The 22723-nt window shown below is 39.4% G+C and overlaps 1 protein-coding gene across 1 annotated transcript in view; it reads right to left on the bottom strand.

The window, feature by feature from the left end:
• Positions 1 to 22723, bottom strand: part of NWD2 (NACHT and WD repeat domain containing 2) — a gene marked incomplete at both ends in the record, with an annotated part of 200293 nt that overhangs the window by 117180 nt on the left and 60390 nt on the right. Inside the window, one exon of the mRNA XM_079705479.1 lies at positions 4340 to 4428. Coding sequence (XP_079561605.1) covers positions 4340 to 4428 — 89 coding nt within the window. The remainder of the gene's footprint in view (positions 1 to 4339; positions 4429 to 22723) is intronic.

The following is a 22723-nucleotide window of genomic DNA, read 5'->3' as shown; positions in this document are numbered from 1 at the left end:
CTTTTACCCCAATCTGTCTTTATTTTTCCCAATTTATTCCCCTGTTCTTCCTTTTGATCCTCTTCTCCATAGTCAAGGGCACTCACTGAACACTGGCAAATCAAATAACATCTTTTTTTTTTTTTTTTTTTTTTTTTTGTGGTACGCGGGCCTCTCACTGTTGTGGCCTCTCCCGTTGCGGAGCACAGGCTCCGGATGCGCAGGCTCAGCAGCCATGGCTCACGGGCCCAGCCGCTCCGTGGCATATGGGATCCTCCCAGACCGGGGCACGAACCCGTATCCCCTGCATCGGCAGGCGGACTCTCAACCACTGCGCCACCAGGGAGGCCCAAATAACATCTTATTTAAACCCCTTGTCTTTCTCTGAGCCATGTGAGTGTTCTGCTCTGAGTAGGCTTGACATTCTTTCCATTTAATGTTCCCATCTCCAAGCAGTCAACTATGTATATTACACATGGAATTAGCTGGTTCACATAATCAGAGAGGCTGGTGCATTTTCATTAAAACTCTTAGTTTAAATGAAAAAATAAAGGAAATACTAGAAAACAGTCTGCCAAACAGGCATAGAGAAAAAAGTATATGGCCTTGCTTGAAGTGTAACTCTGCAGTCTATCAACTTAGTTCAATAGAGATTTAACTAAATAGTCAAGTACCTGGCACATAGTAGGCCAATTACTGGGATAAATTGAATAAGACATAGTTCCAGTCCTGAGAATTTTTAGACGTTATAGACAGGTGATGAAAAACGTACCTAGTCAGATGTCTCCTTATCTTTGCCGCTCATTCTAGTCTGCACCATGATCATTTCTTACTTGCGCTGCCTTACTGCTTCTGCCATCTCTCCCTACCCCCACTCCAGTCCCCTCACAAAGCTTGCGTGAACCTCTTAAACATAAATCCTGTCACTCTTTCTCTTCTTACTCAGTAACATTCTAAGTCCTTACTCTTAGTCCATAACGTATGATCTTCCTTTGATGTCCTCTCCTACAATCATTTATCTTACTCATTACTCCATTCTACTCCATTCCCACTTGGCTTCTTTACTGTGCCTAGAATATTCTAAACACATTCCCACCCCAGACTCTTTTCCTGGTTGCCTCTGTCTGGAATTCTCCTCCCAAAACATCTGCATGATTTGCTCCATTACCTCTGCAGGTCTCTGCTCAAAGGCTGTCTTATTACTCAGTCCTTCTCTGACTACCTGGCATTCCCTACCTCGCTTTATTGTGTTTTACTTTTCTTAAAAGCATTTACTCAGTAAAATGCATCTATTACCACTGGAATTTACTGTTTATTGTCTGCCTCTCTCAACAATATTGGAAGCTCCACAAGAAGAGGGTCTGATGTTTTTTCCCCTATATTTCCAGCACGTGGAATGTTGACTGGCATGTTGTCAATGGTCAATAAACACTTCTTAAATGAACTGGATCAATGATTGGGAGTTATGCACAGGACTTTAGGGGAGCAGGGTATGTGGTATAACCTGGGAGGAATGAGGGGATCAGAGAACAATTCTTTAAGCAAGTAATGTTTGGGCTGAGACTTCATTCATTCAACATTCTTATGGAGTTTTACCATGTGCCAGACACTATTCTAGGATGTAGCTGTCATAAAGGCAGACAAGTCTCTGTTCCTGTGGAACTTACAATCTTGGAAGAAAGACAAGAAACAATCCAATACATGAGTAAACAAGAAAAATATCCAACACTGACACATGCCATGCAAATAACTAAAATAGGATGATGTAAAAGACAGCACACCTAGGGGTTTACTTTAGATTGGGTCATTAGGGAAGCAACTCTAGGAAGTGACATTTCAGAGGAGACTTGAAGGACAGTGAGTAAGCACCCATGAAAAGATGAGGGGGTGAGCATTCCTATAGAGAGACAGCCAGGGGAAAATCCTTAAATAGAAAAGGCTTTAAGTGTTCAAGGGACCAAATGGAGGACACACAGCTGCAGAGAAGTGGGCAAGGAGAAGAGGGGCATGACTTAAGATCAGACAGGAAGAGTCCTAGGAATGAGTAGGACTTAGGAGGTGAAGCAGGGGAAGAAGAAGCAGATGGAAAAGCATTGTAGGTGGTAAGAACAGCAAAGGCAAGAAAGCAGGAAATAGACTGGTATGTTTGAATAACTCTAGGAAATGCATTTCTCCTGAGTCCAATGCACAAAGATGGAATCCAGAACACTGTACAGCTAAATTCATTTTTTTTGTGAAGCTTCTGGCACATTTTGCTGCAGCTGAGAAAAGAGGATCATCTCTCTAGTAAACACAGCCTCAGGGAGCTCTATAACCAACCTACTTTGGAAGGTGGGAAGCAAATGCAACCTTGCATATTGTATTCTAAACACAACCTCAGATGTGTAAGCTGTCACCACCCCCATTTTAGACACTAAAGGACCAGCAGGTGGGCTAAGTCACTCGCAGTCAAGAGCTGGGGCTCAATTCCATGTCATGCTCTACCCAGTGCTGTTTCCTCTGCTGTCCAGTATCTCATTGACTGATTCAATACACCTGCCAGGAATGATCCTTGCCATCAATTTCTTCTATGGACCTTGCCTTCTACAGTTTTCCTTTGGCTTTATCTGTCTTCTCCTGTACCTACTTAAAATTTAGAAAATATATTTTTCCTTTTTTCCCCTCAGCTAATCCTAATCAATTCCATGTTTTATGGAGGCTGTTCTGTAGCTCAACCTTCTTCTACTGACAAAAGTGATGCAAACCCAAATAAACTCAAAGATGGGATTAATAGGCTTGGATACATTTCTTTACAGTAACTGAGTCCCCAAGGAATGTCTAAGTCTTTGGGAATCTTGACATATCAGAATTTTTTAACAGTTGAGACTTTGTTATCAGTAGAACGAGATTCCTCAGAGTAGGTAGTGCTGACTTCACAACAAGGAATTTAGGTTGATGATTTTTCAAGTAAACAGTGACTTATGAGTATTCAATATGTGTGTCACAATGGCTTGCTGCCAACAGACACTATGCATTGAGATCAAAGCCATTCTGAAACTCTTATTTTATACATCCTATTAGAAGGCACTAGGAAGTATACCAAGACAAAATATTTACAGTCAACCCTTGAATAACACAGGTTTGGACCATGTGGATCCACTCGTGTGGATATTTTCAGTAGTAAATACTACAGTATGAAATGATCCATGGTTGGTTGAATCCTCAGATATGGAGGGACCGTGGATACAGAGGGCTGACTGTAAAATTATACATGTATTTTCAACTACGCAGAGGGTCAGCACCCCTAACCCCTGCATTGTTTGAGGGTCAACTGTATTCAGAAGGAAACAAATGAGGGGTGAAATTTTCTTCCATTAACAATGACACATTTTCGGCGGGGGGGGGGAGGGGTGGTGGTGTGATGAATTGGGAGATTGGGATTGACATATATACACTAATATGGATAACTAATAAGAACCTGCTGTACAAAAAATAAAATAAAATTCAAAAATTCAAAAAAACCCCAAAAAACTCTCTCTCAACCCAAAGAGTAAAAAAAAAAAAAAAAAAAAAAAAGACACATTTTGTACTCTTACATCACAAACCTCTAGTCCATAGTCCTTACTTAACAATGTAAACATGTAGTTAGGATAGCACTGTAGAGTTAAGATGTCCATTGCAAATGAAGGTGACGAATTCTGACTAAATAATGCTATCTATAGTTGCAGGAGCCATTCACTTAAAAAATTTTTTTGGATGTCTAAGATATGCCCAATGTCTTCTAGTACTTTTCTATTAGGTGGCCTCATCAATAGTGTCTACAAATGCCAGGATGTTTATGAATTTTAGCAATGACATGCACAGTTACTGTTTCTTGAAAGGCTGATGGTGGTTTTTTTTTTTTTGGTAAATGGTAAATTTCCAAAATGCTTGGGAAAAAGGACATTCTTCAATGCAAATAAAAACTAAAAGGACAGAAGGCAAGGACTGACCAAGCTGCTAAAAAGAAATACTCGGGAGAGAGTTGGTCCCAATTTTTTGATGCAAAACATTTCTAGAGATGCCAGCTTAAAGGCAGGTGCTCAGCAACCTTGCCCTTTTTGACATTAGTGGAGGTTAGCAAAAAAAGAAAATAAACATAATACGAAGAAAAAGATGAGCCAATACCAGGTAGGGTCTAAGAAGCAGAGCATAAAAGTGCAAAACATAAAAAATGACTAAATATTTTACTTCCATTTTCCAGTGTTTCTTTTCACCCACGCTTAAAGAAATGAAATATTTCAGGGCTTAAAACATATTTTATAACACCCAAACTGTGACAAGAAACAAACATTAGTTATTTAGCTGACATAATTAAAAATGAAATTAATATCAGCGTTACCTGAAATTCTAATCCATAGTTTTCTCTGCAGAATTCTCTTAATTTAGGATACACGTTTTCTCTTAGTGCCTGTCTTTCTGCTCCCGTGTCTGTGGTAGAAAAGCAAACACACAGAAAGTGAGTTATGTCCACATAGTACACATTTCTGGAAAAAAAAAGCTTACAAATAAATATTAAGGTTAATATAATCAAGCTGGGGTGCTGCATCGTGAAATGATGGGATCTTTGCCTGCTGGAGAAGACTTGCTCTTAACAGAGCAGGGGAGCTGAGATGTTTACCATGCACACAGGGAGAATGGGAGCCCTGGGTAAGTTCTGTGGGTGCTGGCAGAGCTGGGAATTCACAGCTCATTCTTTATACCCATGTAGACCCTCACATGGCGCTCTTAAATAGCCACAACCACATTGTCTTTTAAAGAGGCAGAAGGAAAAATTGTAAGGCTATCAGGTGTAGCTCCATTGAATGTAAATATTTCAAAACACACACACACACAAACACTGATTACTGATTTCCACAAACATCCAGACTCTATCATTCCCTACAGTATTTAGAAACAATGCTACTTTTACAAGATTCAGTACAGCATCTGTGCAATGAGTACCACAGTCAGGAGTGACAAATTGTCGGAGTCAACGTCTAAAGCTAGCAGGTTCCACTGGCCAATGGTTCAAAATTAGCGTCTCCCGCCCTGGGCTTAGGGACCTGTTATATCAGAGAGGGGATCGTTTTACATGTGCCACAGTGTGTAAAAGCTTCAAAATAAAATATTTAAAAATTATCCGTGTCATTAAAAAATACGAGAAGAAACAGAGAACCTGAAACCAGAAGAACCATAACGTATGTATGTATTTAATGCTGAATGTTCTGCACAGAAAGGGATTCTACAGCCACTTGTGCTGCACGGTGCTCCACATCAGTGATGACACTGTAAGATGCTTACAGCAAAGAGAATGGTCCTCGCCCAGCTAACTTCAGAGAAAGATAAGAATCGGAGCTTAAAAAAGTAGGTTAATGTGTTATCTCATGAAAAGGACCATTTGCTAAATGTACCTCAATCCCAGCCATAACCATGAAACATCTGCATACCACATTTATAACTCAGGAACCAATTTAAAAGACTGTCCTTGTTATCCTCAAGCACATCTGTCCATGCAAACTCAACCATATGCTGTGTTGACCTACTCTACTTTCCTACTGTTCTCAAGCTTGTTTTGAGAGGCAAACAACCAATCCCAAGAGTCTGAGATGCAGCGGCAGCTTGACAGAGTGACAGGAACCAGTGTTTACATGGGAACCAAAGATTCAATACAAGGTCTTTGAGATTACCCTGTGATCCAAACAAGTAGGGTCTTTTCCCCCCATAGATCCAACATGGGCCTAAGTCCAAAGGGAAAGCAGGAGGACTGTGTTGAAGAGGGTACATCTGAGCAGTGCCCATGTGCCATTACGGCACTGGTGGAAGCAGCAGATTAAGCTTCCACATGATTTATATAATCTTGGGATCAGGCACCCATCCTCCCTCACCCCACTGTAAGGGCTGAAAACACTAACTTCGAAGTAAAGCTGATGATATTCAATCTCTCTAAAAGGCTACCGATTTTTAAGACCCAAATAACAAAAAGTCACTTTAAAAATGAAGAGATACTACCAGATGTGGAATTCGGGAATATATTAAACAAGGATTATTGGTAAGATACTCTAAAAAAATAGTATTCAAATAATACATGAAAAAAATTATGAAATGAGCAGAAATTTGCTTCTTAAAAATGTTATTATAACTCTTATTACTGGGTCCCGAGATATGAATGTGTCATAGTAAGGAGGCTAAGACAGAAATGCAATATCTAATTACTAACGTTTATTGAGTTCTTACTGTAGACTAGTAGTGTGCTAAGTTTTTCTATGTGTATTTTCTTAGTCACTTCTGTCAAAAACCCTATGAAAATTATCAGTCCATTTTTAAAATAAGAGGAAACAAATATAAAGGGGTTAAGAGACATGCCTGAGGTCATGTGACCACTAAGTTGGAGAACCTGGATTTGAATTTAGAGAGCCGAATGCCATAGTCTGCTGTAACCATGGAAAATATGCAACTGTGCAAAGAATCACTCTTTGAAACTGACAAATGCAAGAGCTTCCCAGAATGGTTATGGGGTGCTGAAGTCCTAATATTTATGAAACAAACAAATAAAAATCTCAGTTATCCATGACAGATTTTTCCCTTTCTATAATACACCCTTCAACAGCCAACCCATCAATAAGTTCTCTTGCTCCATCCATCTCTAAATAAATCCTGAATGAATCTACTTCTCTGCACCTCTGGTACAAGCCAAACTCACCTCTCACCTGGACCCTATCTTGCTGTTTCCATAGTTGCCTCCGTCAATCCATCCTCCACAGAGCAGCCAGATTTATGTAAAAACATAAATCCGATCACATCACTCTCTTGTTTAAAATCCTCCAGCAGCTCTTCATGGAACTTGGAATGAAATCCCCACTCCTTACCCTGAATGTTCTCTCCTTCTCTAAGCTCATTTCTTACCACTTGCCCTGTTCATGTCACTCAAGCAGCGCTGGTGTTCATTTGGTTCCTGGGTTATATTCTCACTGGTGACCTCTGCTCTAGCCATGACTTCCTCCTGGAATGCTGAGTCCCATGATCATTTCATGTCATCTCCTGTCATTCAAGTGTCAGCTTTAATGCCACCTCCTCAGAGATGCCTTCTCTGAGCCCTCCAGCTACAGACCCCTCTCTATCACACCATCTTCTTCAAATTCTTTGCACGTTACTCATCACTATTGGTGATGATTATCTGTTTACTATGTGTCTCCCCCACTGCCACGTGAGCTCAATGGGACTCAGGACCTTCTTCTGTCTCTTTCACTGCTGCATCCCCAGTGACTAGAGTCATGCTCAATTTAGGAAGGAGTACATGAAAAAACCCACACAGGCACCAGGGATAAAAATGAGCTGACAGGCAATGCATCTCTGCAATTACCTCCAGAAACAGAAAGCCTTCCTACATTACAATATGCCATTGGTTGGACATGGAATCAAGACTGTGAAATTCTGGGAAATACATGATCGGGTTTAGAAAGTGGACTTCATGAAGTAAGTGAATGAACTGAAATACTGATGTCTTTCCTGGTTTCTGTGTTTCTGGCAAAATACTAATATTTTATCAAATTATGTTAAATGTTTCTAAAAATGTGAGGGAAGTGTATGACAGGCATTCTGTATTATTACTTATATTACAAAAGTGACTCAGAATTTTCTATATTTGTATTAATATAGAATGATTGGCTCTGGAAATGGAAAAGTAATTAAAATAGAATGGATTAATTATGCTGGGTGACAGATAAGCTGGCTTAATTATACAAAAAACCTGATTCATACTGACAGCACATCCGGATGGTTGGCAATTAAAAAGCACTAGAATGTCATGGATAGGAAAAATTAAGTCACAGAATGTCACACATAAAAAGGGACCTCTTACAAAAGTGTAGATCAAGACGAAGTATGTCATCATTTATTCTTTATAGTCACTGCATTCATTTGTATCTGTCCAGCTCCTGAATGCTTTGAAAAGATGCATTAGCACTTTGGCAGCACTAAAGAGGCTTTTAAAGAGTTGCTTTCTAAATAATTCCTCTATGATTTCAGAATTAATGACGGTCTCGGTGTAGTATCTGAGTTACCTGCAGGAAGAACATTAGCTGGTGCAGAATATTCACTCAATATCATTATCCTACTTCAAGCAGGGTTTAGATTAATTCCAAGCTTTTATTAAAAATAAGAGTGCCGGGCTTCCCTGGTGGCGCAGTGGTTGAGAGTCCGCCTGCCGATGCAGGGGACACGGGTTCGTGTCCCGGTCCGGGAAGATCCCACATGCCGCGGAGCGGCTGGGCCCGTGAGCCATGGCCGCTGAGCCTGCGCATCCGGAGCCTGTGCTCCACAAAGGGAGAGGCCACAACAGTGAGAGGCCCGCGTACCGGAAAAAAAATAAAATAAAATAAGAGTGCCAAAATGACCACGTTGAACTGGAACTTCTTACTGCCTCACCTCACCCAACCTTAAGAGCACGGATGTTAGATTAAGTCATTTCCCTCTTGGCAGCTCACAAAACTTATTTAGGATCCACCTACAGCTGTCATTCCAGCCTGGGTTCCCAAGTCTCTGTAGGTTTGCTCTTGCCTGGATTTTCCCTCTTTACCTGGCCCCTTAGCCAATGATTCATCTGGACATCTTATCTGACTTTTGTTGTTGTTTGGGTTGATTTCCTGTCTGGCAGCTTCCCAGAGGCTACCTCCTCTCCATGCCCTCCAAGTCCTCTGTGCCCAACCATCACCCTCACCATTCATTATTTCCATATCACCACATCCTGTCAATTTTATCATAATCTTCTTTTGAATTTAGCTATGCTTTTTTGTCTTCTCTCTATTTTTGTACTCACCATCTCTCAGCCCTTAGAGTCCAAAAGTCTCCTATTTGATTGACCTGTTACCTGTCCCTTCTTACTGCAGTCTTAAGCTCCACAGAGCTGCTGGAGATAAATTCTAAGGCAAAACAAAAGTGAAAACTAATTTGATCATTAAAGACCTTGGCTGGCATCTGGTGGCCCAGAGGATGAAAGCCAGAATATTCAGCAGGTGTAAATGTATCTTCGACCTAAGTTCTATCTTCTACTGCTCTTTATCATGCACCCTCCAGGGTATTTTTCAGATATTACTTGAACCCGAGCCTTGTCTTTACACATACTGCTTTCCATGCCCAGAATCCCCTATCTACTGCATCCCCTTTGCTTGGCAGACTCCGACCCTCCTGAGTCCCAATCAAAGGCAGCACAGTTTTGAATGCTTACTAGACAGAGACAGGCATGCCCTGGTCACCCCATAGCACTTTGTTCACCCCTATATAACATCATGTATTTTACTTTATTATAAATATAATATTTTTAATTTATTTATTTTTAGTCTGTCTCCCCCATTAGACTTGTGAATTCATGGGAGGCAAGGACTTCCTCATACATAATTATTATAATTAGGAATGAAATGCCATGTAGCATACTGATGCTACAGAAGTTAAAAAAATTTATAAGGATATACTGTGAACAATAACTTTATTTCTAACAAATTAGAAAATGTGGGTGAAATGAACAAATTCTAGAAACAGAAATTATTGAAACTGACTCAAGGAAAAGAAAATCTGAAGAGATCTACAACAAGTTAAGAATTTTTAATTAGTTATTAAAAATTTTCCCAAAGAAAATCACCACCCCAGAGTATTTAACTGATATATCAATAGTTAAAGAAACAATCCCTTACACTTTCAGAAAAGAGTAGAAGGAACACTTCAACTCATTCTTTAAGTCTATATTATCCTAAACCCCAATGAGACAATAACATCGAAAGAAAAAACACAAACCGAAAACTGCAGACCAATATATATCCCTCATGAACACTGAGGCAAAAACTCTTAGCAAGATACTAGCAAACTGACCCCAGCAATATATACACTGTCACCAAAGGGGATATAGTACAAGAATGATAGGTTAGTTTAACGTGGAATATGACACATTAATACAGGGCTTGACCATATGATCACTCCAAAGATGCAGAAAAACTTTTGCCAAAATCTAATACCCATTCAGCCATGGGGAACAGAAAGTAATTTCTTTGCTCTGATAAAGGGCACTTACACAAAACCCTACAATTAGCACCACATTTCATGGCTTAAGACTGAATATTTTCCACCTATGATCAGGAACACATTATCACTTATAGTCAACATTTTACTGGAGGTTGTAGTCAGTGCAGTGAAGAAAAAATTAAAAATAAAGGCATCTAGACTGAAAAGGAAAAAAATATTTTCAGTTGACAAGGTCTTGTATGTAGAAAACCCTGAGGAATCCAGAGGAAAAATACAGTGACTATAAACGATTTCAACAAGATGGCTGGATAGACTATACAAATCAACAGTATTTCTCTATACTCACAACAATCCAAAAATGAAATAGAAAAACTGAATTTACAATAGCATTAAAATAATAAAACACTGAAAAACAAATTTAACAGAAGCAACGCAATACATGCATTGTAAACCATAAGACCTTGCTGAGAGAAAGATCTAAAAGGAGATCTTTCATCTTCATGGATGGGAAGACTTAATGTTGTTAGCATGGCAATCCTTACCAATTACAGGCTTGGGATTCTCCAAACTGATCTACAGATCCAACACAGTCCCTATCAAAACCCCAGCATATTTTGCAATTATTTTTTCTGTGCCATTATTGAAATAAAGTTTTAAAGCACACTTTGGTCAATCTTGCTCATTATCTGATCTGTTAAGTACACCAACTGGTATCAAACAGAAAAGACAGTAGAGGGACTAACTGTGGTTCTAGAACCAAACTCCCCGTGTCTGAATCCCAGCTCTTCACCTGATAGCTGTGTGATTTCAGGCAAATTAAAAGATGTCTTTTTTTTTTCATTTGTCGTGTGGAATCAAAATTACTAGTATCAAGCTTATGAGGTTGTTGTGAAGATTAGATGGAGTCTTTCAACACCACCTGGCATGTGGTAAATACTCAATAAATGTTGCAATTATTCTAACAAACAGTTTGGGGAATCAAAGACTAAAGCATCTTTTATTACTTACGAGAATTTTTTTTTTTTTTTTTTTTTTTTTTTTGCGGTAGGCGGGCCTCTCACTGCTGCGGCCTCTCCCCTTGCGGAGCACAGGCTCCGGAGCGCAGGCTCAGCAGCCATGGCCCACGGGCCCAGCCGCTCCGCGGCATGCGGGATCCTCCCAGACCGGGGCACGAACCCGCGCCCCCTGCAGCGGCAGGCGGACTCTCAACCACTGCGCCACCAGGGAAGCCCACTTACGAGAATTTTTAGCACTGAAAGATTTATAGTAAAGTAGCTACAACAATCATGATCTTGATCATGATCATTGTAGTTCTTAAAATGATTAAATTTTCAAGATAGTTTTCAAAGGTTTAGGGAAAAACCATAGTTAAAATGTAATTTAAAAAATACCACCAGTTTAGGGTTTCCCTGGTGGTGCAGGGGTTAAGAATCCGCCTGGCAATGCAAGGGACACAGGTTCGAGCCCTGGTCCGGGAAGATCCCACATGCCGCGGATCAACTAAGCCTGTGCCCCACAACTACGGAGCCTACGCACTAGAGTCTGCATGCCACAACTACTGAGCCCGTGCACCTAGAGCCTGTGCTCTGCAACAAGAGAAGCCACTGCAATGAGAAGCCCGTGCATCGCAATGAAGAGGAGCCCCTGCTCGCAGCAACCAGAGAAAGCCCGTGTGGAGCAATGAAGACCCAACTCAGCCAAAAATAAAGAAATAAAGGCTTAAGTTAAAAAAAATATATCACCAGTTTATCCAAATACTCTTAAAAGTTCCCAGTAGGAATTCACTGATTGTATTATTGCTACACCTCAATACACTTTAGGAAAAAGGAGTAAACTATAAAAGATAACAATGCTGGGCTTATTTCTGGTAATATTGAGGAAAAGAATGCTCACAAATATGACACTAAAACAACCCAAATATAGCATAAAAATATTTTAAAATATATATTTAAAATTGTGTCACATAGTTTGAGTGAAACTAAGCAATGCACAGAGGCCCAAGGCACAGTGAAAGCAGTAATCTCAGAAAATAAGGGATCTCTGAGGCCAGCTTTTGGTTATTTTCCACTAAGCCCTGGGGACCTCTAGTGTTGATTTTTGTCTTCTGTGGGTGCAGGGTAGATTGGACACAAAGCACAGAGTCCCAAAGTGATAAGTCTAACAGGAAATCCTTGCAAAAGGCCATGACCCCAAAGAGCTAAGACCTTCAGTGTGAGGGTGAATCAGAAATCAATCTTCATCACCAAGAAAACCTGCTGCTATACCATTCGCACTAGGTGGAAGAAAAAACAACCTCCTTGATATTCGTAATCACAAGCTTGGCCTCTTGTAGGTTAGCAGTGCAAATTCATTTTATTTAAAGTCTGACAAGGAATTCCCTGGTGGTCCAGTGGTTAGGACTCCATGCTTCCACTACAGGGAGCACGGGTTCCATCCCTGCTCGGGGGACTGTGAATAAGATACTGCATGCCATGCCGTGACCCCTAGTGCTTGAGAAGCATAATTTCTAACAAGGCCTAATGAATTTCAGCAAGTTAAAAGTTTCAAAGACTATTAAGCCACATGCACTCACACACACGAATTACTGGGGTTTATCCCAGGAATGCAAGGATTCTTCAATATATGCAAATCAATCAATGTGATAAACCATATTAACAAACTGAAGAATAAAAACCATACGATCTCTCAATAGATGCAGAAAAAGCTTTTGACAAAATTCAACACCCATTTATGATAAAAACTCTCCAGAGAGTGGGCATAAAGAGAACCTACCTCAACATAATAAAGGCCATATATGACAAACCCACAGCAAACATCATACTCAATGGTGAAAAACTGAAAGCATTTCCTCTAAGATCAGGAACAAGAGAAGGATGTCTACTCTTGCCACTATTATTCAACATAGTTTTGGAAGTTCCAGCTATGGCAATCAAAGAAAAAGAAATAAAAGGAATACAAATTGGAAAAGAAGTAGTAAAACTGTCACTGTTTGCAGATGACATGATACTATACATAGAGAATCCTAAAGATGCCACCAGAAAACTACTAGAACTAATCATTGAATTTGGTAAGGTTGTAGGATTCAAAATTAATGCACAGAAATCTCTGGCATTCCTATACACCAGCAATGAAAAATCAGAAAGAGAAATTAAGGAAACAATCCCATTTACCATCACAACAAAAAGAATAAAATACCTAGGAATAAGCCTGCCCAAGGAGGCAAAAGACTTGTTCTCAGAAAACTATAAAACACTGATGAAAGAAATCAAAGATGACATAAACAGAGGGAGAAATATACCATATTCTTAGATTGGAAAAATCAATATTGTGAAAATGACTATACTACCCAAAGCAATCTACAGATTCAATGCAGTCCCTATCAAACTACCAATGGCATTCTTCACAGAATTAGAACAAAAAATTTTACAATCCGAACGGAAACACAAAAGACCCCAAATAGCCCAAGCAATCTTGAGAAAGAAAAACGGAGCTGGAGGAATCAGGCTCCCAGACTGCAGACTATACTACAAAGCTACAGTAATCAAGACAGTATTGTACTGGCACAGAAACAGGAATATAGATCAGTGGTACAGGATAGAATGCCCAGAGATAAACCCACGCACATATAGTCACCTAATTTATGACAAAGGAGGCAAGAACATACAATGGAGAAAAGACAGTCTCTTCAATAAGTGGTGCTGGGAAAACTGGATAGCTACATGTAAAAGAATGATATCAGAACACTTCCTAACACCATACACAAAAATAAACTCCAAATGGATTAAAGACCAAAATGTAAGATCAGACACCATAAAACTCTTAGAGGAAAACATAGGAAAAACACTCTTTGATATAAACCAGAGCAAGATCTTTTTTGACCCACCTCCTAGAGTAACGAAAATAAAAACAAACAAATGGGACTTAATTAAACTTAAAAGCTTTTGAAAAGCAAAGGAAACCATAAATAAGACAAAAAGACAACCCTCAGAATGGGAGAAACTATTTGCAAGTGAAACAACAGACAAAGGATTAATCTCCAAAATATACAAACAGCTCATGGAGCTCAGTATCAAAAAAACAATCCAATTAAAAAATGGGCAGAAGACCTAAATAGACATTTTACCAAGGAAGACATACAGATGGCCAAGAGGCACATGAAAAGATGCTCAACATCACTAATTGTTAGAGAAATGCAAATCAAAACTACAATGAGGTTATCACCTCACACCAGTCAGAATGGCCATTATCAAAAAATCTAGAAACAAATGCTGGAGAGGGTGTGGAGAAAAGGGAACTCTCCTGTACTGTTGGTAGGAATGTAAATTGATACAACCACTATGGAAAACGGTATGGAGGTTCCTTAAAAAACTAAAAATAGAACTACCATACGACCCAGCAATCCCACTACTGGGCATATACCCTGAGAAAACCATAATTCAAACAGAGACATGTACCACATGTTCATTGCAGCACTATTTACAACAGCCAGGACATGGAAGCAACCTAAGTGTCCATCAACAGATGAATGGATAAAGAAGTTGTGGCTCACAGATATAATGGAATATTGCTCAGCCATAAAAAGAAACAAAATTGAGTTACTTGTAGTGAGGTGGATGGACCTAGAGTCTGTCATACAGAGTGAAGTATGTCAGAAAGAGAAAAACAAATACTGTATGCTAACACACATATATGGAATCTAAAAAAAAAAAAGGTACTGATGAACCTATTGGCAGGGCAGGAATAAAGATGTAGACATAGAGAATGGATCTGAGGACACGGGGTGGGAGGGGGAAGCTGGGGCTAAGTGAGAGTAGCATCGACATATATACACTACCAAATGTAAAATAGTTAGCTAGTGGGAAGCAGCAGCATTAGCACAGGGAGATCAGCTCGGTGCTTTGCAATGACTTAAAGGGGTGGGACGGAGGATGAGAGGGAGGCTCAAGAGGGAGGGGATATGGGGACATATGTATACGTATGGCTGATTCACTTTGGTGTACAACAGAAACTAACACAGTATTGTGAAGCAATTATACTCCAATAAAGATTAAAAAAAATATCTAGACTGTCAGCCTAGAATTAAATAAGCAACAAAGTAATCTTTCAGCAAAAGAGGATATTTTTAGAAAAACAAAAAGTGAGTTTCCTGCCTTCTTTGTTTCGTATCAATTATTTTATTTTTTCCAGTTTCACTGAGACATAATTGACATATAGCAATATATAGGTTTAAGGTGTACAAAATAATAATTTGACTTATATACATCATGCTTACCACAAGTTTAATGAACACCCATCATCTCATATAGATACAAAATTGAAGAAATAGAAAAAAATTTGTGTGTGATGAGAACTCTTTGGATTTACTCTCTTAACTTTCATATATAAAAGTGTTAATTATATTTACCATGTTGTACATTACATCCCTAGTACTTATTTATCTTAGAAGTTTGTACATTTTGACTGTCTTTATCCATTGCTCGCCCCTCCCTCTGACCACAAATCTGGTCTCTTTTTCTATGAGTGAGTTTGTTTGTTTCTGGACCTACAACTAACCCATGTTAGTTCCTGTTACACAATATAGTGATTTTTTTCTATACATTTCAGAATAATCACCATGATAACTCTAGTTAAGATACATCACCATACAAAGATATTACATACTTTCTGACTATATTCCCCGTGCTGTACATTTCATACCTGTGACTCACTTATTTTGCAACTGGAAGTTAGTACCTCAATCTCCCTCACCTATTTCTTTCCTCTCCCTACACCCCTCCTCTCTAGCAAACACCTGTTTGGTCTCTGTATCTATACTCTGCTTTGTTATGTTTGTTCATTTGTTTTGTTTCCCAGATGCCACATCGTAAGTGAAATCACACAGTATTTGTCTTTCTCTATCTGACTTATTTTGATTAGTGTGTGTGTGTGTGTGTGTATACACACACACACACACCCCATATCTTCTTTATCCATTCAACTGATGGGTGCTTGGGTCGCTTCCATATCTTGGTTATTGTAAATAATGCTGCAGTGGGCATAGGGGTGCATATATCTTTTTAAATTAGTGCTTTCATTTTCTTTGGATAAAATAGCCAGGAGTGAAATTGCTGGGTAAGGTTGTTGTATTTTTAATTTTTTGTGGAACCTCCATACATTTTCCATAGTGGCTGCACCAGTTTACATTCCCACCAACACTGCACAAGGGTTCCCTTTTCTTCACATCCTCACCAACACTTGTTGTCTTTTTGATATAGCCATTCTGACAGGTGTGAAGTGATATCTCATTGTGGTTTTGATTTGCATTTTCATTATGATTAGCGATGGTGAACATCTTTTCATGTGCCTGCTGGCCATCTGTATTTCTTCTTTGGAAAAATGTCTCTTCAGATCCTCTTCCCCTTTTTTTTTTTTTTTTTTTTGCGGTACGCGGGCCTCTCACTGTTGTGGCCTCTCCCGTTGCGGAGCACAGGCTCCGGACGCACAGGCTCAGCGGCCATGGCTCACAGGCCTAGCCGCTCTGCGGCATGTGGGATCTTCCCAGACCGGGGCACGAACCCGTGTCCCCTGCATCGGCAGGCGGATTCTCAACCACTGCGCCACCAGGGAAGCCCCTCTCCCCATTTTTAATCAGGTTTGTCTTTTGATGTTGAGTTGTACAAGTTCTTTATATAGTTTGGATATTAACCCCCTATTGGGTATATTGTCAGTAAATATCTTCTCCCATTCAGTAGGTGGCCTTTTCATTTTGTTGATAGTTTCCTTCACTGTGCAAAAGATTTTTAGTTTGATGTAGTCTCATTTGCTTATTTTTGCTTTTGTTTCACTTGCCCGAGGCAACATATTAAAAAAAATATTACTAAGACTGATGTCAGAGTTATTGCCTATGTTTTCTTCTATATGCTTTATGGTTTCAGGTCTTACATTTAAGTCTTTAATCGATTTTGAATTTATTTTTGTGCATGGTGTGAGAGAGTAGTCCAGTTTGATTTTTTTGCATGTAGCTGTCCAGTTTTCCCAACACCATTTACTGAAAAGGATGTCTTTTTCCCCACTGTATATTCTTCCCTCCTTTGTTGTAGATTAATTGCCCATATAAATGTTGATTCATTTCTGAGCTCTCTATTCTGTGGCTTATTTCTTTAGAAGGAAATTCTAAAGGATTTATTTCAGGTAGAAGAAAATTTGAGATGCAAAAAGTTATACAGCTAAGCCTAAAAATAAATTAGTTGCCACGTCAAACTAAAAGGCTTCTGTACACCAATGAAACCAACAAGAAAGCAAAAAGAGAGAGGATATTTGCAAATCATATATCGAATAAGGGGTTAATATCCAAACTATACAAAGAATTCATATAGCTCAACAACAAAAGAACAAACAATCCAATTAAAAAATGGGCAGAGAATCTGAATAGACATTTTTCCAAAGAAGACATACAGATGGCCAATAGGTAGATGAAAAGATGCTTAGCATCACTAATCATCAGGGAAATGCAAACCAAAACCATAGTGAGTTATCATCTCACACTTGTCAGAATGGCTTTTGTCAAAATGACAAGAAATTATAAGTGTTGGTGAGGATCTGTAGAAAAAAAGAACCCTCATGTACTGCTGGTGGGAATGTAAATTGGTGCAGCTGTGGAAAACAATATGAAGGTTCCTCAAAAAATTAAAAATAGAAATACCATATGACCCAGCAATTCCACTTCTGGGTATGTAAACAAAGAAAATAATAGTATGTTGTATCTATGAAACTAATAATGTTGTATGTCAATTATACTTTAAAAACTAGTAACATAAAATAATAACATTTAATATTGGGGCTTAAAAAGATAGTATTAAAAAGTCTTAGATAGGGATTTCCCTGGTGACGCAGTGGTTAAGACTCAGCGCTCCCAATGCAGGGGGCCCGGGTTTGATCCCTGGTCAGGGAACTAGATCCCACAGGCATGCTGCAACTAAGAGTTCACATGACACAACAAAGGAGCTGGTGAGCCTCAACTAAGGAGCCCACATGCTGCAACTAAGACCCAGGGCAACCAAATAAATAAATAAATAAAAATCTTAGATAAAAATAGCATGATGAGAATAAAACCCTAGATCCTGGGCTTCCCTGGTGGTGCAGTGGTTAAGAATCCGCCTGCAAATGCAGGGGACATAAGTTCAGGATGATCCCACATGCCGCAGAGCAACTAAGCCCATGCACCACAACTACTGAACCTGTGCTCTAGAGCCTGTGAGCCACAACTACTGAGCCCGTGTGCCACAACTACTGCCCTCAGCATTCACAATATATTGGGGCCAGAGAGCAGTCAGCTAAGAATGGGGTTCCCAGTAATGCATAGCAAGTTCTAGAATAGAGGGATAAGCAAAACACTACTAAAGCAGGAAGAGAGGAATGATTAATTTTGTCTAATGATCAGGGAGAGTTTATCAGAGAAGATGACAATTAAGTTAGGACTAGAAATATAGACAAGATTTTCTCAGGTAGAAAGGAACAAATATCTTCTAGAAGAGTAGCAGCATGAGGAAAATGAGGAGGGCTTAAGAAGTTCAGGATGTGTTAGAGGAACACCAAGTAGTGTAGTTTGTTGTACAATGTACGGGGTTATATTATAATTAGTCTATAAATGATCAGTCTTTTGCTGTTCCTCTGTGTTCTGGGAATTTGGGGGTCAACAGCATTTATTTCTCATAATCAAATGGAAGAGGAAAGAATACATACAGAGGAACATACAGAATAAAAGCAATTCATCATCCACTTCAGTCAACTCCAAGAAAAACATTTTCATACCATGTCCAAAATGCAGCTGTCGCTTACTTACAGGGGTCTCCCTGCACTTGCCTGACCTGTCTGTTTAGAGTAATTCATCAGTCAGCCAGTTCTCCGTTTGTTCGGACTCTACCATGTACCCAACACTCAGCTGGCTGTTGGGGAAACAAAACACTACATGGTCCCCAACACAAACGAACTTGCTTTAGACAGAGTCAAAACTAAGGCACCTGTAGAAAACAGAAGACGATTCCATATTAAACTGAAAGGAACACGTTCTAGACACCAGACTGATTTTGAGGCCCTAGCTGGGGAAAGATGTTGGAGAAGCTATGACTTGAAAATGAGTAGAATTCAGAAAAAGAATAGGGTAGAAAAGAGAGCTTTCCTGATGGACAAGAAGACCTGGAGCTTAGGGGGTAGGGGTCTGTGAACAAAATTCCTAATGGGATAGGGAATCAAATTATGGTAATGGGACCAAATTACTGAAGGTCTTGAAAATGAGGGATGTGGATTTGATGAATTAAGCATGGTGATGACATGATAAATGTGATCTTATGGAAAAATACAAAGGGAAACACTCCATATGGAAGATTTGACAAAGAAGAAACAGGAATAGGGTGGATCACTTGGAAACTGCGGCCGTAATCCATACACAAGGTAAAGAGAGCTTATACCCTGATTACAGCAGGAAAAGAAGGGGCTCAAAGGAGAGACTTTTAACGGGAAATTGAGTGACAGGTTTTATATATACAAGAAAGAGCTGGCATAGTACGGCTGTTAAGAGGAATCCTGGGTTTGAATACTGGCTTGGTTAAACATCAAGGGCATATCCAGGGCTAGATCATAAGCCTTTAAAAACCTCAGAATGTCCATACTATCTACCTCATTGGGATTAAATCAATATAAAGTATTTCTCACACAGTAACTTTTCAGTAAAAGTTGGCTTGTATCACCACCACCATTACACCAGAGTGATTACAATTTTTCTGTTTTATATAAAATAGCTATTTTTCTTTTGTAATTGATAGGTATCTTGTATGGAAATACTTTGAGACTATAAAGTGTCCTGTTGTTCCTCAACCTTTCATCCACTAGTTACAGCATCTATTGAAGATCCTTGCCTCAAATGATTATGGTTGGCAAATAATGATTTTCTACTTCTATCATTTTTTACATTTATCAATTAACTTTCTATTGTGGGGGAGTGCTCTCTCCCTTCCCATCCATCTGTACTTTCATCCACCCAGCCACCCACCCATCTGTCTACCCACCTACCTACTTCAGTAGGGATGCTTACATTAATTAACAAAGGGTGAAAATAGTAATAAACCAGAAAAAAATCAGTCCCTGACTATTACCAAACAGGAGCAGATCTAGCTCTCACACCTAGGTGATGGTGTTCCCTTGCTGAATGTAAATAATTTCATAGAACGCCAATATTAGACACTTTATGACCATGCTGGAATGAAACAAAAACAGAACCACTCCATAATCACATGTGGATACAGATACAAAAAAAAAAACAAGAATACTGTCCAAACCACAAAAAATGACCAACATCCTCCTCTCCCCACCGATGTGAGTGAGTGTTGCTTCTTTAAATCACAGGTTTAGCTTTGCTCCATTCCTCTTGCCTCCAATATACAAATTATTAATATAACCAACAGTAGAACCACCCATTTTGATAGCACCCACTCTAGAGTAAAACCACATTTCCTTGAAACCTCCCCCTAATAATTGATCGTATAAGTCCAAATCTGATAATAAGCACCTTTTAATACACTCTTACTGAGATGCCCCACGGTTCTTCATGGTGTGCACTCTCCCTTGTTGTCCTGAGCCAACAAACCCAACTTTGTTTAACCAGAGGTGTATTCCCGGGGGGTCTCTGACTGGAGGACATCAACAATAATTTTGCAATGGAGAAACCTGGCAGACACCACCTTAAATAAGTGATCAACTAACATTACGAGAAATGGAACAAATCAATAACCTATTCCTCCTGATACCATGTCCTGAGGAGGACACATCATTTTTGTAATATTCCTGCCCCAAAAAGCGTAATATAAATTTAACCATGAAGAGGGCTTCTCTGGTGGTGCAGTGGTTAAGAATCCACCTGACAATGCAGGGGACATGGGTTCAAGCCCTGGTCCTGGAAGTTCCCACATTGCCGCAGAGCAACTAAGCCCATGCACCACAACTACTGAGCCTGTGCTCTAGAGCCTGTGAGCCACAGCTACTGAGCCCACGTGCCCTAGAACCCGTGCTCCACTACAAGACAAGCCATCGCAATGAGAAGCCCACACATTACAACAAAGAGTAGCTCCCTGTTACAGTGGAGGATTACTGGACTGAATGTCAATATTATGACATAGTATGAGTGTGTTTCACGTTTGGTAATTGCAATCATTGTTGCTTTTGTTGTGGTCATCCATTTACAATGCTTGGTGTCAGTTTATTTATCTCTTGTAAAAATAAAATACAGTGTGTGTGTGTGGAAAAAAAAAAAAAAAGAGTAGCTCCCGCTCACTGCAGCTAAAGAAAGCCCATGCACAGCAACAAAGACCTAACACAACCAAAAATAAATAATAAAATAAATATTTAAAAAATCTTAAAAATAATTTAATCATGAAAAAACATTATTCTACAAAATAACTGATGTATGCTCCTCAAGAATATTAATGTCAAGGACTAAGGAACTGTACTAAATTACAGATGGCTCTAGAGACATGACATCTGAATGCAACCCAGTATTATTGCAGCAAGGGGTAAACTAGGATCTACAGGTTAGGGAATACTGAATTCATGTTAGTTTCCTAATTGATAACTGTATTGTTATATAAGGAAATGTCCTTATTTTTAGGAAATACACATTGAAGCATTTAAGTGCAAATGATACAGATATATGTTAGAATTATAGGTATGTGTATACACACACACACACACGTAGACATAGAGAGGGTGGGAGGGGGGATAAAGCAAATGTGGTAAAACACTAACATTTGGGGACTCCTGATGAAGGGTATATGTAAATTCACTTTACTCTTCTTGCAACTTTTCTGTAAGTCTGAAATGACAGTCCTTTCTCATTATCTGCAGTAATGTTCTATGAAGTTTCTGTCAACACAGAATTAGGGAACATTGAAGCCTTGCTCCTAAGAGAGATAAAATGTTAGGTTCCTGCAAGCCTCTGGTCACAGTATTTTTTTTTCCAACCGATCAATACAAAACCTGTTTTATGTGTGTTCTGTTTAAATACCTTATTTAATATATATTGCTGATTCACTCACATTGGCCCACAGCACTATGACTCATGACTCATGCCTGAGTGAAGCTTGTTAGCGCATAGGTTTTCTCTCTGACGCACTTTGCAGCTCTCTTACACTCAGGAACACTATGCTCATGTGCTTTGGCACTGTACTTTGGAGCCATTTTGCATAGCAAAATTCCCAAGAAAAAAACCCCACAAAAATGTGGAAAATGTGGCACTGAATAGACCATGAAAAGAGCACTTGTTTGCAGTATTAAGCTGAGGCAAAAAGGCACAGTGTTCCCCTGTTCGACTTCGGCAGGGAACTGGGCACACTGGGCGACTCAAATGTCTCACCCATCTGCATGTGTCCATGATGACTGCAAAAGCACCGCGAGTATTGATTTGGGGGGTGGGGGCATTAAAAATTTTATCCAGTGGACGAATTCACTAACATGCAATCTGTGAATAATGAGGATTGACTGTATGTCAAAATTAAAAGTTAATGAAATATACTTTCAACCTGGAAGACTATAAACATAGTAGTACAATAAAATAAGTTAGTCTTTGGGCAGGAGAGTTGTTCTGGAAGGGAAGATGCTGTTTGGAAGGTTGTCCCAGAAATGCATCAGATACATTTGGAAATCCAGGAGCTGATGAAAGGCAAATTAGAGTAGCAGATGAAATTTATGGGAATTATTGGTTGCA

Source organism: Hyperoodon ampullatus, assembly GCF_949752795.1.
Source record: "Hyperoodon ampullatus genome assembly, chromosome: 1".
NCBI classification, from domain to species: Eukaryota; Metazoa; Chordata; class Mammalia; order Artiodactyla; family Ziphiidae; genus Hyperoodon; species Hyperoodon ampullatus.
Note: the sequence above shows the minus strand (reverse complement) of the source record. Positions and strands in the feature narration are given on the sequence as shown.